General features: G+C 40.3%; 1 protein-coding gene across 2 annotated transcripts in view; it reads left to right on the top strand.

The window, feature by feature from the left end:
• The window catches only part of OCA2 (OCA2 melanosomal transmembrane protein), a gene marked incomplete at its 5' end in the record, with an annotated part of 171552 nt that extends 155930 nt beyond the window's left edge, over positions 1–15622 (top strand). For both annotated transcript variants that reach the window (XM_081242282.1, XM_081242281.1), the window contains 3 exons: positions 127–220; positions 14067–14160; positions 14901–15622. In XM_081242282.1, coding sequence (XP_081098408.1) covers positions 127–220; positions 14067–14160; positions 14901–14985 — 273 coding nt within the window. In that variant the 3' untranslated portion in view covers positions 14986–15622. The remainder of the gene's footprint in view (positions 1–126; positions 221–14066; positions 14161–14900) is intronic.
• Between the last annotated feature and the right edge of the window lie 1072 nt (positions 15623–16694).

Raw genomic sequence — 16694 nt, 5'->3', positions numbered from 1 at the left:
TGAACATCCTGTGCTCCATACAGTTTGACTGCTAAAATAGTGCTTTGGATTTTGCAAGTTGGTCATAGAATGGGCAACTCCTCTGGGCTTCCATGGACCTGATATCAGTGTCTTTTTCCTCCACAGATTCCTGTGCTCCTGAACCTGAGCAGAGACCCTGAGGTCAGCCTGCCTGTGCCACCGCTCATGTATGCCCTTGCCCTTGGCGCCTGCCTGGGAGGTAAGGGGGTGTTAATGCATTTGAGAGAGGGCCCCCTGACACTGTGGTGAGCCTGAAGTGATGATTAATGCATGCCAAATTGAAAATAAAGTAAGAATAGTCCAGATGATTTCCTGAGTGGAAACCCATCTTCACTTTTGACTGGAGCAGTTCTAGGCATACTCAGTTCCTCTGCAAGGCCTGTCACTTCTCACTCTATGCAGAACTGCCCCTGACATTCTAAGTCTGTGGCCTGAGGATGATCATTATGACATCTCAAAGTTAACCTATTCCCACACTGCATGCAGATGTGGCTTAGGTTTAGAAACAGATATTGAATCAGAAACCATCCTCAGCGGCAGCTTCTTATTCCCTTTTTAAGGAGTGTGTGTTGGGGGGGGGTGAAGTGATGAATGAGAAAGCTAAGAAGTAGAGACTCTAACCTAAGAGTAAGAAGAAAGATTTTTAAAAATTCTTTTTGGCTGGAGGAGTATGTTGTCCTGTGGAGTCATTGAAAAGCCAATTAGAAAAATGTTGGGAGAGACTAACCTCTCGTGAGTAAACACAAAGGCTTTGGATGTGATTGTATTTGGAAAGAGGCCTAATCACCTTTGGGAATACAAGAGGATTGGAGAATCTTAAGATAAACACACTGGATACCTTTTAAGTTTTTATTTTTACATCCAGATATTCTTAGATAGTCTAGTTTTCTCTGTTCTTTGATTTGTCTCAACTATTAGATCAACAGCCTTCTTTTTAGTTTATCTTCTTGTGTGTAAAGGGGGATTAATGTCATTCAGTGAAGTTGCTGTGATTTCTGGAGAGCTAATTCACCTAATCCAGCAACTGAGGCCTCACGTTCTGAGTGCAGGGTTGTTAAAATGGCCCCCATCTGAGATCAGCCCCAGGGAAAGCAATAACTGCATTCACAGCTACATTTAATATCAGTGGTAGAAACAGAACCCAAAGACACCTTGAAATGTGTCCTCTGTGTGGAATTTTGTTCATTAACCCTTATTGAGCATCTTCTACACCCTGGCATTGTCCTTCAGAGTGGGGAGACAGTCACCTAAGCTAAGATTATAACATAAACGTATCCTCTCATGGCCACGTGCATAGAGTGCTCAGGGGGTACCAGGGAGACTGGGGGAAAGTCAGGAATGGCTCTCCAGGGGGGAAGTTTTGAGCTGGGTCTCAAAGGATGAGAAGCCTGCTGGGCTACTGCAGATTCCCCCAGAACATGTAGAATGAATATGGAGGGGATTATCAAGGAGAGAAGTTAACGTGGACCATTTGTATGGCTAATAACTTAAAATATGATTAAACATTTTTTGACTGAGCCCCTTTTGTAAACAGGGGTATAGCTATAGTGAACAATAAAAGTAGTAAGCCATGGGATCTTTTTAACCTAGTAGCTCTGGTCATTGAATGGTACTTTTTCCTGGTACAGTGGATGCCTACTTGTGCTGGATGTTAGCTCTACATTTATTCTGTTGGGGGACCTTCTCTCATTAACTCAGAGTTTGACAATTTAAAAAATTCTGGTAAAATGTACATAGCATAAAGTTTACAATTTTAACCAATTTTAAGTGTACAGTTCAGTGATGTTAAGTGCACTCATATTGTGCAATCATCACCACTATCCATCTCCAGAACTTTTTCATCATCCCAAACTGAAACTTTGTACCCATTAAACCATAACTCCCCAGTCTCACAGGGTTTGACATTTTGAAGACCATTTTAAATAGAAATTTTCAGTTGGCTTGAGAAATGTCATTTGTACTTTAAATTGGGTGTGACTCACTAAATAGTTTGAAACAAAAAGTCTTTCCTGGTCTGCTCTCAGTACCTTTTGGTTGCTCTTTTTACTAAGAGCTAAAACAATTCAAATAAGTCTTAAGAAAAATCTGCCTTAGCCTGGGTGTCCCAGAAGGCAGAGGTTGAGGCAAGTTTGCATGCTGAAGATTTATTGGGACATGTACTCTTAGGGCAGGAAGACTGATGGAGGAAGTGAGGTAAGGCAGTGAAGGAGAGAAAGCAAATACATGGTACATTACAAAGCTAGTAACAGCTTCAAAAGAAATCAAAGCCAATTTTTAGTTAGGTGGGGATGGGACATGTTCTAGATGGTTCCTGAAGAACAGAAAAGCTAAGTGAAATCTCTTAGTGCCTTTGTAGAGTGTGCAGTGAAGTGGGTTATGCTGCAGAACCAATGAGAGAAAAGCTTCAGAGACATGCTGGCCCTTTGCAGACTACACTGAAGTGGGGACAGGGCAGAGAGCCACCTTTTGAAGGGTGGTCAGCCAGGACAGAACTTCGGAGAGAATCTTCAGCAATCAGCAGGTTATAAACCTGTTAGAAAACGGATAACTCAGCTAGATAGCCAGAAACCCAGAATCTTCCTTTGCTCATATCTCTGTTTCAGAGAACTCCTCATCCCACCCTCAAAACATTTGCAGATGGTGGGAAATTGAATTCAACTTAAGGTGAAACAAAGCCAGGTCCAGCTCAGCAACAGATTAGACTGGCTCCATGCCCTTCACTGACAGCCTGGCACAAATGGGGATGCGCTCTTCAGTGTGTGTGTGTATGTGCAAATCTTATACTTTTGTCTCAGTAGTTCTTTATATAAATTGTTCAGCGTACCACTACCTTGGCGAAGAACACCTACAAAAGCCCTGCAGATAACCTCATACTTACTGTTGAAATACTGAATGTTTGTCCTGTAAGATTGGGAACGAGGCAAGGATGTCTGCTCTCATCTCTCTTATTCAGCATAGTGCTGGAAAATCTACCTAGTGCAATAAGGCAAGAAAAGGAAATAAAAGGTATACAGATTATAAAGGAAGAAATAAAATGGTTCCTACTATAGATGACATGATTGTCTTGGTGGATACCAAGGAATCTATTTTTTAAAAAGTCAGAAAACCATATAACTAATTTGTGAGCTCAACAAGGTCACTGGATAAAAGATAGACATACGAAAATCAATTTTAGCAATGAACACATGGATACCACAATTAAATACACAATACTATTTAGAATCACTCAAAAAATTAAATACTGAAGTTGAAATTACAATATGCTTATAAAAGAAATTAATGAAGATCCAAATAATTGGGAAGACATACAGTGTTCATAGATTGGAAGGCTCCACATAGTAAAGATATGAACTGTCCCCAAATTGATATTTAGGTTTAATGCAATTCCTACCAAAATCTTAGTAAGATTTTTTGTTTATATCTATAGAATTTATAAATATACATATGGAATGGAGGACATATAAATTGTAAATAAGCACATGAAAAGATGTTCAACATTATTAACCATTAAGAAAATGCAAATTAAAACCATGATAAGGGAATTCCTTGGCAGTCCAGTGGTTAAGGCTTTGCCTTCCAATGGCAGGGGGGTGCAGGTTTGATTCCTGGTCGGGAACCTAAGATCCCACATGCCTGGCAGCCAAACAACCAAAACATAAAAGAGAAGCAATATTGCAACAAATTCAATAAAGACTCTGTAAATGGTCCACATCAAAAAAAAAAAATCTTAAAACCATGATAAGATATCATCACACACCTATAAGAATGGCTAAAATAAAAAATAGTGAAAACACCAAATGCTGAACAGAATCTGGGAAAAGTGGATCACTCAGACATTGTTGTTGGAAATGTAAAATGGCCAACACTCTGGAAAACAGTTTGGCAATGTCTTAAAAAACTAAACCTGCAACTGCCATAAAACTCAGCAATTACACTACTAGGAATTTATTCTAGAAAAATAAAAACTTATGTTCACCCCCAAACCTGTACACAAATGTTTATGGAAGCTTTATATGTAATAGCCAAAAAGTAGAAACAAATATGATGTCCTTCAACAATAAATGGTTAAACAAACTGTGATACAATACATCCATACCAGGGAAAGCTACTCAGCAATAAAAAATAAATGAGCTATTGATACAAGTGACAAGTGACAACCTTGATGAATTTCCAGAGAATTATGTGGAGTGAAAAAAAAAGTCAATCCAGAGGAGACTCCTTCAAGATGGCAGAGGAGTGGGACGTGGAGATCACCTTCCTCCCCACAAGTACATCAAAACTACATCTACATGTGGCACAACTCCTACAGAACACCTACTGAACGCTGGCAGAAGACCTCAGACTTCCCAAAAGACACCCTCAGGCAACCTACAGGCCGAGGCGGGGCCAAATCCACTGCTGAACCCCAGGAGCTCTGTGAACAAAAGAAGAGAAAGGGGCATTTATCCCAGTAGCCTCAGGAGCAGCGGATTAAATCTTCACAGTCAATTTGATGTACCCTGCATCTGTGGAATACCTAAATAGACAACGAATCATCCCTAAATTGAGGTGGTGGACTTTGGGAGCAACTGTAGACTTGGGGTTTACTTTCTGCATCTAATTTGTTTCTGGTTTTATGTTTATCTTAGTTTAGTATGTAGAGCTTATTATCATTGGTAGATTTGTTTATTGATTTGGTTGTTCCCTTCCTTTATATAAATATATATATCTTTTTTCCTTTTTCTCTTTTTGTGTGTATGTGTATGCTTCTTTGTGTGATTTTGTCTATATAGCTTTGCTTTTGCCATTTGTCCTAGGGTTCTGACTGTCTGACTGTCCTTTTTTTTTTTTGCGGTACGCGGGCCTCTCACTGTTGTGGCCTCTCCCGTTGCGGAGCACAGGCTCCGGACGTACAGGCTCAGCAGCCATGGCTCACGGGCCCAGCCACTCCGTGGCATGTGAGATCTTCCCGGACCGGGGCACGAACCCGTGTCCCCTGCATTGGCAGGCAGACTCTCAACCACCGCGCCACTAGGGAAGCCCCTGACTGTCCTTCTTTGTTTTTGTTTTTAGTATAGTTTTTAGTGCTTGTTATCATTGGTGGATTTGTTTTTTGGTTTGGTTGCTTTCTTCTTTCCTTCTCTCTTTCTTTAAATTACTTTTGATAATTTTTTAACTTTTTGATAATTTTTTATTTTAATAACATTCTTTTCCTCCCTTCCCTCCTTCCTTCCTTTTTTCTTTCTTCCTTCCTCTCTTTCTTTCTTTCTTTCTTTCTTTCTTTCTTTCTTTCTTTCTTTCTTTCTTTCTTTCTCCCTTTTCTTCTGAGCTGAGTGGCTGACAGAGTCTTGGTGCTCCAGCTGGGTGTCAGACCTGAGCCTCAGAGGAGGGAGAGCTGAGTACAGGACATTGGTCCACCAGAGACCTCCCAGCCCCATGTAATATCAAATGGTGAAAGCTCTCCCAGAGATCTCCATCTCAATGCTAAGACCCAGCTCCACTCAATGACAAGCAAGCTACAGTGCTGGACACCCTATGGCAAACAACTAGGAAGACAGGAACATAAGCCCACCCATTAGCAGAGAGGCAGCCTAAAATCACAATAAGTTCACAGACACCCCAAAACACATGACTGGACGTGGTCCTGCCCACCAGAAATAGAAGATCCAGCCTCATCCACCAGAACCCAGGCACCAGTCCCCACCATCAGGAAGCCTACAGAACACACTGAACCAACCTTACTCACTGAGAGCAGACACCAAAAACAATGGGAACTACAACCCTGCAGCCTGTGAAAAGGAGACCCCAAACACAGTAAGTTAAGCAAAATGAGAAGACAGAGAAATACACAGCAGATGAAGGGGCAAGGCAAAAACCTTACCAGACCAAACAAATGAAGAGGAAATAGGCAGTCTACCCGAAAAAGAATTCAGAGTATTGAGAGTAAAGATGATCCAAAATCTTGGAAATAGAATGGAGAAAATACAAGAAACTTTTAACAAGGACCTAGAAGAACTAAAGAGCAAACAAACAATGATGAACAACACAATAAATGAAATTTAAAATTCTCTAGAAGGAATTAATAGTAGCATAACTGAGGCAGAAGAATGGATAAGTGACCTGGAAGATAAAATAGCGGAAATAACTACTGCAGGGCAGAATGTAGAAAAAGCAATGAAAAGAATTGAGGACAGTCTCAGAGACCTCTGGGACAACATTAAATGCACCAACATTCAAACTATAGGGGTCCCAGAAGAAGAAGAGAAATAAAAAGCGACTGAGAAAATATTTGAAGAGGTTATAGCTGAAAACTTCCCTATATGCCAAAAAAATGGACAACCTGGAAGAAATGGACAAATTCTTAGAAAAGCACAACCTTCTGAGACTGAACCAGGAAGAAATAGAAAATACAAACAAACCAATCACAAGCACTGAAATTCAGACTGTGATTAAAAATCTTCCAACAAACAAAAGCCCAGGACCAGATGGCTTCACAGACGAATTCTAACAAACATTTAGAGAAGAGCTAACACCCATCCTTCTCAAACTCTTCCAAAATATAGCAGAGGGAGGAACACTCCCAAACTCATTCTACGAGGCCACCATCACCCTAATACCAAAACCAGACAAAGATGTCACAAAAAAAGAAAACTACAGGCCAATATCACTGATGAACATAAATGCAAAAATCCTCAACAAAATACTAGCAAACAGAAGCCAACAGCACATTAAATGGATCATAAACCATGATCAAGTTGGGTTTATCCCAGAAATGCAAGGATTCTTCAATATAAACAAACCAATCAATGTGATACACCATATTAGCAAATTGAAGGAGAAAAATTATATGATCATCACAATAGATGCAGAAAAAGCTTTTGACATACTTCAACACCCATTTATGATAAAAGAAAAAAACCCTCCAGAACATAGGCGTAGAGGGAACTTACCTCAACATAAGGAAGGCCATATATGACAAACCCACAGCCAACATTGTGCTCAATGGTGAAAAACTGAAACCATTTCCACCTAGAGCAGGAACAATACAATGCTGCCCACTCTCGCCACTATTATTCAACATAGCTTTGGAAGTTTTAGCCACAGCAATCATAGAAGAAAAAGAAATAAAAGGAATCCTAATCGGAAAAGCAGAAGTAAAATCGTCACTGTTTGCAGATGACATGATACTATACATAGAAAATCCTAAAGATGCTACCAGAAAACTACTAGAGCTAATCAATGAATTTGGTAAAGTAGCAGGATACAAAAGTAATGTGCAGAAATTCCTTGCATTCCTATACACTAATGATGAAAAATCTGAAAGAGAAATTACGGAAACACTCCCATTTACCATTGCAACAAAAAGAATAAAATACCTAAGAATAAACCTACCTAAGGAGACAAAAGACCTGTGTGCAGAAAACCATGAGCAAACCATGAGCAAACCACTGAACATTTCTATTATATTGATTAGGATGGTTTGGGTTATAAGGAAAGGAAGATACAAAACAAGATGGTGTGACACCAGGAAGAGTATCTCCTGTGACAGGCAGTCAGTAGTGAAGCAAGTCTAGAGGTGTCGCAGTGCTTCTTGGTGTCTCCATCTACATGCTCTCCCACCCATCAACGACACTTAGAGCTGGCCCCACACTCAGGCTGGAAACAGCTCCAGGCATCTCATCACCACACAACAATGGATGGTATCCAGAAAAAGCAGCAGGACTACTCTCTTTTGTAAAGTTTTTTCTCAAAATCAGGAAAATCATTACCAGATGTTGCCTCTCCCCCAAGAAGACACCTCACAATGTCTCCTTGACACCAAATAGCTTTGGCTGGCCCACTCATGTTGGTCACTGGCAAGGGGCAGGAATCCATCTGACTTTCCCTGCCCCATCATTGGTAGGGAGGAGGTATAGGGGAGTCAGCTACATCTGTGTTAAATGATAACTTTCCCTGGGCATCTCACACAATAGTCCTGAGGTTCACTTAAGATTGTGAATGTGAGAGTACCATTCAGATGTCAATGGTTGTTTCAGTAGTTTAATAAGATGCTAACAGGCTTTTGATCGTACCCCACATGGCATTGGTTCCGTGTGGTGGGGAGAAAGAAGTCCTAGGTGTCACTACTCTGGCTCAGACCACCTGGCCGGTTTCCGTTTACAGAGGGGTGAATTAGAAGTTGGGCTGTGCACACGAAGAGCTGCTGCCTGTCTTGGCATGTCTGGGTAATCCTACATGAAAACGAATGTATGGATCTAGAGGCAGAACAAGAACATTTTCCAAAATGATTCTCTGCCATGCTCTTGATGACCATTTTAAATGTTTATAAAGAATCTTCAATCTAATGTCCTATGTCAACCAATCCAATCTGAGTTAAATAAACCATGCTCTCAGACCAGTGGTAATTTTTCATTTGACAGAAAACATAAAAATTAATCTTATGCACTGGCATTCCCTTTGGAAAGTAATTTTTCATTTGACAGAAAACATAAAAATTAATCTTATGCACTGGCATTCCCTTTGGAAAGTGTTAATAGAAGTACCTGCCACTCAGGATATGAACTTAACCAAAAGGAAGCAACAGGTTTTAATGTAGCCATGTGCTGCCTGGATTACCCACAATCTCTAGACAACTTTGTCAAGGACGCCATGCATACCTGGACCTAAAGCAGTCTTCATTTTTATTTGTTTTCTGTGTCCTACAGGTAGATATTTAAATTATTTTTGGTTTGTTTTTATCCAACTAATACGTGGATTTGGCAACAAGTAAAATAAAACAGCTCGGATTTGTCAAGGAAATTAACAACCACAATGTGTTCTACAAGCAACAGAGACTACCGGGTTGGTCATAGGTTCACTCCAGCTGGGAAAACCCATCAGCAACATTTATGCTACCCTGACTATGTAAATGCCACACTGCAGGGCCAAGATGTGCACCAGGATCAAGGTCCAATCAAGGCTTCTTTCTTATGTTTCGTCATCTGCTTAAAATCACGTCATTTTAATTTACTTCAAATTTGGTGACAATTTCATACCATTTTTGTTGAACCTAGTATTTCTAGTTACTTGTTTTCAACGTAAAGAGAGCTAAGGAGGAGAAACTCTGGAGCTGGACTGCAGGAATTTGATTCCCAGCTGTGGGATTTTCTAGTTGTATGACACTGGGAAAGTTTCTAAGGCTCCCTGGGGTTCTAAAATTTCATAAACATAGGATTAGGTATGTATTTACTCATGTGCTGCTTCTATTCTGGAGAATCCACTTCTATCATTTATTTGATAAATTGCTGCCTTCCATTTCATTCTGTCTTTTCTGAAATTTTTCTAGTAGTGGAATTTGGGGTTTCCCATATTGAACTTATGTGTATATTATTTTTCCTCTGCATTTTCTTCTTTGACTTTTGCCTCCAGACTCGGGGATATTTCCTCAACTCTATTTTTCAGTCAACCTGTCTATCTATATACATTTATTTAGTTTAGTAATTATGGATTTAGTCATGAGAACATTTTTCCCTCTGGTTTTCCCTTTTTTATTACTTTAATTAAGCTTTTAATTTGAGATAGTTGTATATTCACATGCAGTTGTAAGGAATAATATGAAAAGATCCTATGTACCATTTATCCAGTTTCCCTCAGTGGTAATATATAGTGAAACCATACTACAGTATCACAGTCAGGATATTGACATTGAAGCAGTCAAGACACAAAACATTTTCATCACTAAAAAAATCCCTCACATTGCCCTTTTATAGCCACACCCACTTCCTTCCATCCCCACCCCCTACTTAACCCCTGGCAACCACTTACCTATTCTACATTTCTACAACTTTGTCATTTCAAGTATATTATATAAATGGAATCTTACAAGGTGTAACTTTTGGGATTGGATTTTTTTTTTCTTTAACATCTTTATTGTAGTATAATTGCTTTACAGTGGTGTGTTAGTTTCTGCTGTATAACAAAGTGAATCATCTGTACATATACAAATATCCACATATCTCCTCCCTCTTGCATCTCCCTCCCACCCTCCTTATCCCACCCCTCTAGGTGGTCACAAAGCACCGAGCTGATCTCCCTGTACTCTGCGGCTACTTCCCACTAGCTATCTATTTTACATTTGGTAGTGTGTATATGTCCATGCCACTCTCTCACTTCGTCCCAGCTTACCCTTCCCCCTCCCCGTGTCTTCAAATCCATTCTCTACAGCTGTGTTGTTATTCGTGTCCTGCCTCTAGCTTCTTCAGAACCATTTTCTTTTTTTGTTTTAGATTCCATATATATGTGTTAGCATACGGTATTTGTCTTTCTCTTTCTGACTTACTTCACTCTGTATGACAGATTCTAGGTCCATCCACCTCACTACAAATAACTCAATTTCATTTCTTTTTATGGCTGAGTAGTATTCCATTGTATATAAGTGCCACATCTTCTTTATCCATTCATCCGATGATGGACACTTAGGTTGCTTCCATGTCCTGGCTATTGTAAATAGAGCTGCAGTGAACATTGTGATACATGACTCTTTTTGAATTATGGTTTTCTCAGGGTATATGCCCAGTAGTGGGATTGCTGGCTTGTATGGTAGTTCTGTTTTTTGTTTTTTAAGGAACCTCCATACTCTTCTCCATAGTGGCTGTATCAATTTACATTCCCACCAACGGTGCAAGAGGGTTCCCTTTTCTCCACACCCTCTCCAGCATTTATTGTTCGTAGACTTTTTGATGATAGCCATTCTGACTGGTGTGAGGTGATACCTCATTGTTGTTTTGTTTTGCATTTCTCTAATGATTAGTGATGTTGGGCATCCTTTCACGTGTTTGTTGGCACTCTGTATATCTTCTTTGGAGAAATGTCTATTTAGGTCTTCTGCCCATTTTTGGATTGGGTTTTTTGGTTTTTTGATATTGAGCTGCATGAGCTGCTTGTAAATTTTGGAGATTAATCCTTTGTCAGTTGCTTCATTTGCAAATATTTTCTCCCATTCTGAGGGTTGTCTCTTCGTCTTGTTTATGGTTTCCTTTGCTGTGCAAAAGCTACTAAGTTTTATTAGGTCCCACTTGTTTATTTTTGTTTTTATTTCCATTCCTCTAGGAGGTGAGTCAAAAAGGATCTTGCTGTGATTTGTAATGGAGTGTTCTGCCTATGTTTTCCTCTAAGAGTTTTATAGTGTCTAGTCTTACATTTAGATATGTAATCCCTTTTGAGTTTATTTTTGTGTATGGTGTTAGGGAGTGTTTTAATTTCATTCTTTTACATGTAGCTGTCCAGTTTTCCCAGCACCACTTATTGAAGTGGATCTCTTTTCTCCATTGTATATTATTGCATCTTTTATCAAAGATAAGGTGACCATATGTGCGTGGGTTTATCTTTGGGGTTTCTATCCTGTTCCATTGATCTATATTTCTGTTTTTGTGCCAGTACCATACTGTCTTGGTTACTGTAGCTTTTTAGTATAGTCTGAAGTCAAGGAACCTGATTCCTCCAGCTCCATTTTTCTTTCTGAAGATTGCTTTGTTTGTGTTTCCATACAAATTGTGAAATTTTTTGTTCTAGCTCTGTGAAAAATGCCATTGGTAGCTTGATAGGGATTGCACTGAATCTGTAGATTGCTTTGGGTAGTATAATCGTTTTCACAGTGTTGATTCTTCCAATCCAAGAACATGTTATATCTCTCCATGTGTTTGTATCATCTTTAATTTCTTTCATCAGTGTCTTATAGTTTTCTGCATGCAGGTCTTTTGTCTCCTTAGGTAGATTTATTACTAGGTATTTTATTCTTTTTGTTGCAATGGTAAATGGGAGTGTTTCCTTAATTTCTCTTGATTTCCCCTTTTTTGCTTTTAATATTTTTTCTTTGTATTTAGTTTCTGTTAGTTTGATTAATATGTGTCTTGTCGTGTTCCTCCTTGGTTTTATCCTGTATGGGACTCTCTTCCTTTCTTGATCTTGGATGACTATTTCCTTTCCCATGTTTGGGAATTTTTTGACTATAATCTCTTCAATATTTTCTCAGGCCCTTTCTCTTTCTTTTCTTCTTCTGGGACTTATTTGAATGTTGATGATTTTAATGTTGTGTCCAATGTCTCTGAGACTGTCCTCATTTCTTTTCATTCTTTTTTCTTTATTCTGCCTCATGGCAGTTATTTCCACCATGCTATCTTCCAGCTTACTTATCTGTTCTTCTGCCTCAGTTATTCTGCTATTGATTCCTTCTAGTGTATTTTTCATTTCAGTTATTGTAATGTTCATCTCTGTTTTTTTGTTCTTTAGTTCTAGATCTTGTATGTTGCTTTCATATTTTAATTTGTCTTTCTGTCTGCTGTTCTGATTGGGCAATTGCCATTATTCTGTCTTCTGGATCACTTATTTGTTCTTCTGCATTATTTAGTCTGCTCTTCATTGCTTCTAGATTGACTTTTATCTTGGCAATTGTGTTGTCTTATTTGAATGTTTCATCTTTATAGTTTCCATTTCCTTGTTGCACTGATCTGCATTTCTGTCGATGATCTTTCTTAAGTCTTAGCATTTTTATTACCTCCTTTTTTTATTTTTTTTTTTGCATTACGCGGGCCTCTCACTGTTGTGGCCACTCCCGTTGTGGAGCACAGGCTCCAGACGTGCAGGCTCAGCGGCCATGGCTCATGGGCCCAGCCGCTCCGCAGCATGTGGGATCTTCCTGGACCAGAGCATGAACCCATGTCCCCTGCATCGGCAGGTGGAGTCTCAACCACTGCGCCACCAAGGAAGCCCTTAATTCATATTATTGACATGTCAAATATATTTCATCCTTAGAGAAAGCATGTAAGTGGATGTGTCGTGCTATTTCAGAAGTTTTCACCGAAACCCCCCTAGTCAAACTTTTACATGGAGTAAAGGCAGGGAGAGTGAGATGAGGCTCTTCTTGATGCTTTGCACTGGCAGCCTGTGGGCCTGGTGCATAATGAGTCTGACATCCCCCTACCGGATTGGATGCCTGTGTGTTTCAGGAGAGTGTAAGGACTGAGTGGAGGGGGGACATGTGTGCAGCTGAGCACTCACACCACACCTGCAAAGGCCTTTCATGGGTAACGGAATGGGTGCCATGGTCCTCCTCCATGGAGAAACCTCATAGGTCACACAGCTCTGAGGTTATTTATTCCTTACTTCTCTCTGTCCTCAGTTTTCCAGCATGGAGTTCTGGGCCAATGTAGCACCAAAGGGCACAGCTTCCTTGGTCCTTGCCCTCCTGCTCTGCTGTTGAGTCTTAAAAAGGCCAGCCTCTCAGGCCCGTGAGGGCTGCTGGAAGCTACAGATTTGTGTCTCACAGTTCATAGTCCTCAGCGACGCACAATGCCAGAACTGAACTAACTTGGCTGACCCTGGGTCGTGCACCCATCCCCAAACACTGACCTCTGCGGGTGGGGGCTGAAAGATGCCAATGGGCTTCACCAAGTAAATTTACCCTTCCCTGAACCTATCTCTCTGTTGGAGGCTGGGTTTGAGTCACATCCTTCACTGTGAGGCCGCACTTGTGTACGTGTATGCACATAGTTTCCCTGCAGATCATGTGTGCTGTCAAAAAGGCCCAACCAAAGAGGCATTTTATTATCCTGGTTGTTTATATCCATCTTTCCATCCACACAAAGGATTTGCTGGTAGGTGTCCAGACCTAGAGTCCTAAGGATGGTGGTTCTCATCTGAGATCCTACTGCTCTGAAGACACATGGTCTCTCCTGTGGATGTTGACCCTACTTACATTTTCCTCTGAAAGATACATGTCACCACGTCCCACAGTGATTTGCCAATTCTCCTTAACATTTCCTCTTCCCTATCACATCCAACAGAAGTAGCCCTATTCATAAATGAATTACTATATATACAAGCAGTGAATTTATTTTCTGTTTGCCAGTGTTTTTTTTTTTTTTTGTTCCTGCAGATATTTGCACAGCAATCACTTTGGTAGTGAACAGTAAAGTAATCATCAATCAAAAGCCTGTGAGATGATCAAAGTATCATAGAACAAAAGAGAACAGGAGCCTACCACCAAGATAAACTGAGATTTTATTTTACTTTTTGAATTTTGATTCTAGGTAATGGGACACTGATTGGAGCATCAGCAAATGTGGTTTGTTCAGGAATTGCAGAGCAGCATGGATATGGATTCTCTTTCATGGAATTTTTCAGGTACTTTAAAAACTCATTTAAAATTTCTGTTTATATTGTCCCTAAACTTAATTTAAAAAATCAGCCACACATACTGCTAAGCACTAATATAAGCATGTTTTAATAATTAGAGAGACATTGATGTTTTATGTTGTTGTTCCCTTGAAAATTCCAGTGGGGATTTGTGCCTTGACTACCCATGATGAGGGTACATAATGAGAGTCTGACAGCCCCCTACGGGATTGCCCAGCAAAAAATTTTATGACGGAAGGGACCCAGGAATATTGCAGACTGGGGGCAGCCTGGGAGCAGGCACCTCTCAGGAGGACAGTGCAGAGAGGAGGCCCTGGATGGGCGAGAGCAGCTGATGCCAGCTCCTGCAAAGGAGGACCTGCTCTGAGGGAGCCGAGTCCACTCTGGGGTCCTGGCCCCTACGTGCTTGTGTTCATATGGCACCACTGCATTTTGGATGCAGGAACTGGGCAGAATAGACATTGGTGGTGCCTGTAAAATGTTGCTGCCAAAATGAACTGACACTCATTTGGGGGATACAATGGGGGATATCTAATGGAGGCACACATCCATATCATCTAGGCTGAACCCAACTTTTGATTTCTAGAAATAAAAGACAGTTACCTTTATGGATATATAAAGCTTGTAAGGCTACATTCTTTTGCAATAACATAATATAATAATGAGTCCAGATCTCACAGTACTCTGCAGACACCAGACACCATAATCCACTTCTCTTTGTGTTTCAGGTTGGGCTTCCCAATGATGGTTGTCTCCTGCATGGTTGGGATGTGTTACCTCCTTGTTGCTCATGTTGTGATAGGATGGAATTAGTAGATATACAATGTGTGAAGACTGAGGGGAACTTGACCCATCACCAACATCAGTAGAATACTACCCCAAAACCACTCTTTGGAGAAGAAAAGGTGCTTACCATGGGGGTGCTCTGGAATGGACACCTTTGCTATCCACACTCTTATTTGGGTGAAGCTGGCAAATTGTGGTAAATGCAAGATAACTTACACAAGATTCGACTACAGGAAAATCTGTATATCTCAAAATATATCTAGCTATGCTCTGTAGGAAAAGACACAAATTCAATAATTTACTCCAAATGGCTTGTGTTGTTTAAATATCACTTCTCCTGAGGCTATCAATAGTTTTTCTTCATGTAATCACTTTTCATGTTAAAATAATGAGCATTCAAATTGTATACCCTCTTAATGCACACTTTTCTTGGGAAGGATATACAATTTGTAAGGAAACATTATACGTATTAAAAAAAAATACTCCCCCTTGACAAAGGGTCTTAGAATTTGTTAGTCTCTTACTTTTTAGTAGTTTACATTATATAAAATTGCATTTTATTCATTCATGTTTTTCTCTGGAGTTTTTAAGTCATCAATTAAAAGTCCATATATTTGACTTGCAGAAATCGTAAGTGCTTTCTAAAAATAACATTTTAAATATTTACCGACCTGGAATAATAATCTTCAGTTTTAAAGATGGTGTATGCTACTTCTATCAATTACCCCAAAGTGTGGTCAATACATTCAGCTCTGCACACCTGCTGGACTCCAGTGGTGCAGTCAACGCTTACTAAAGGCTATTCTATTGTGGAACATTAAACACGAAGCAAGGACAATGAGAGCAAAGAGCAAGAGGGAGCTGGGCTGCAGCTGAGGTCTCATCTGCTCTGCTTGGTCAATACCACGGCTATACCTCAGACAACAAACCTCTTCTTCAGTTTCGGTCTACTGTGTGTGATACCTTGAGATGAAATGAAGAAAAAGATGTTTACTGGGGACTCTGCTCAGAAGCAGTAGTTGCATAAAGTTTCTGATTTCGAAAGGTTTAAGATCCTCAGGGCAGCAGGAACTAAAACGTAGGAGATCCCATTTCTGTCCCGGGAACCCTCAGGGTAGGTGTACCCTTTCTACAGTTTAGAGTCTATATTTGTAAAGTGACAACCAGAAAGGTGAGGAGAAAGTTTATGAAAATATGTCCTTTAGCTTCATGAGCTATCTTTGAATTCCTTGTCAGCAAAAGTGACAAAAAAAACCCATTTTTGTTTTAAAATCTGGGTTGAGGAAGTCACAGAAACTGCATGTGCACCTGACTCACTGCTCGAGTGAAGCCCTCGATCCCCGGTCTTTCCAGGAAAGGAGCGCTGCCAGCATTCCATCTCTGCATCCTTTTCATGTTGCCTCACTGAAGCTTAGATGCCCTGAGTCCTTCTACCAAAAGGCTTTGTTTTCTCTTTTCCCACATGTTTCCATGCCTGGAGGTGGTGTTGGTGCCTTCCTTGTGCCCAGATGCTGCTCCTCATTCATGTCTGTTCTCTTCTCCCGCAGTATCTCTTCCCCTGTGGTGCACAACCTCTCCTCCTCCCATCTCAGCTCCTCAGTTACCACATCTCATTCTTAAATACCTGAGCTCCTGGCTCATTTCTTCCTCTCTCCCTCACCCCTTCAACCTTCTCAGAATTCCCTGAGATTTGACACTCAGGCCTCATTACACCCTGACTGGATCACCAGTAACTG

This window comes from Mesoplodon bidens, assembly GCF_964165515.1.
Source record: "Mesoplodon bidens genome assembly, chromosome: 8".
NCBI lineage: Eukaryota > Metazoa > Chordata > Mammalia > Artiodactyla > Ziphiidae > Mesoplodon > Mesoplodon bidens.
The sequence above is the reverse complement of the archived record's forward strand: the minus strand, read 5'-3'. Positions and strand labels throughout refer to the sequence as shown.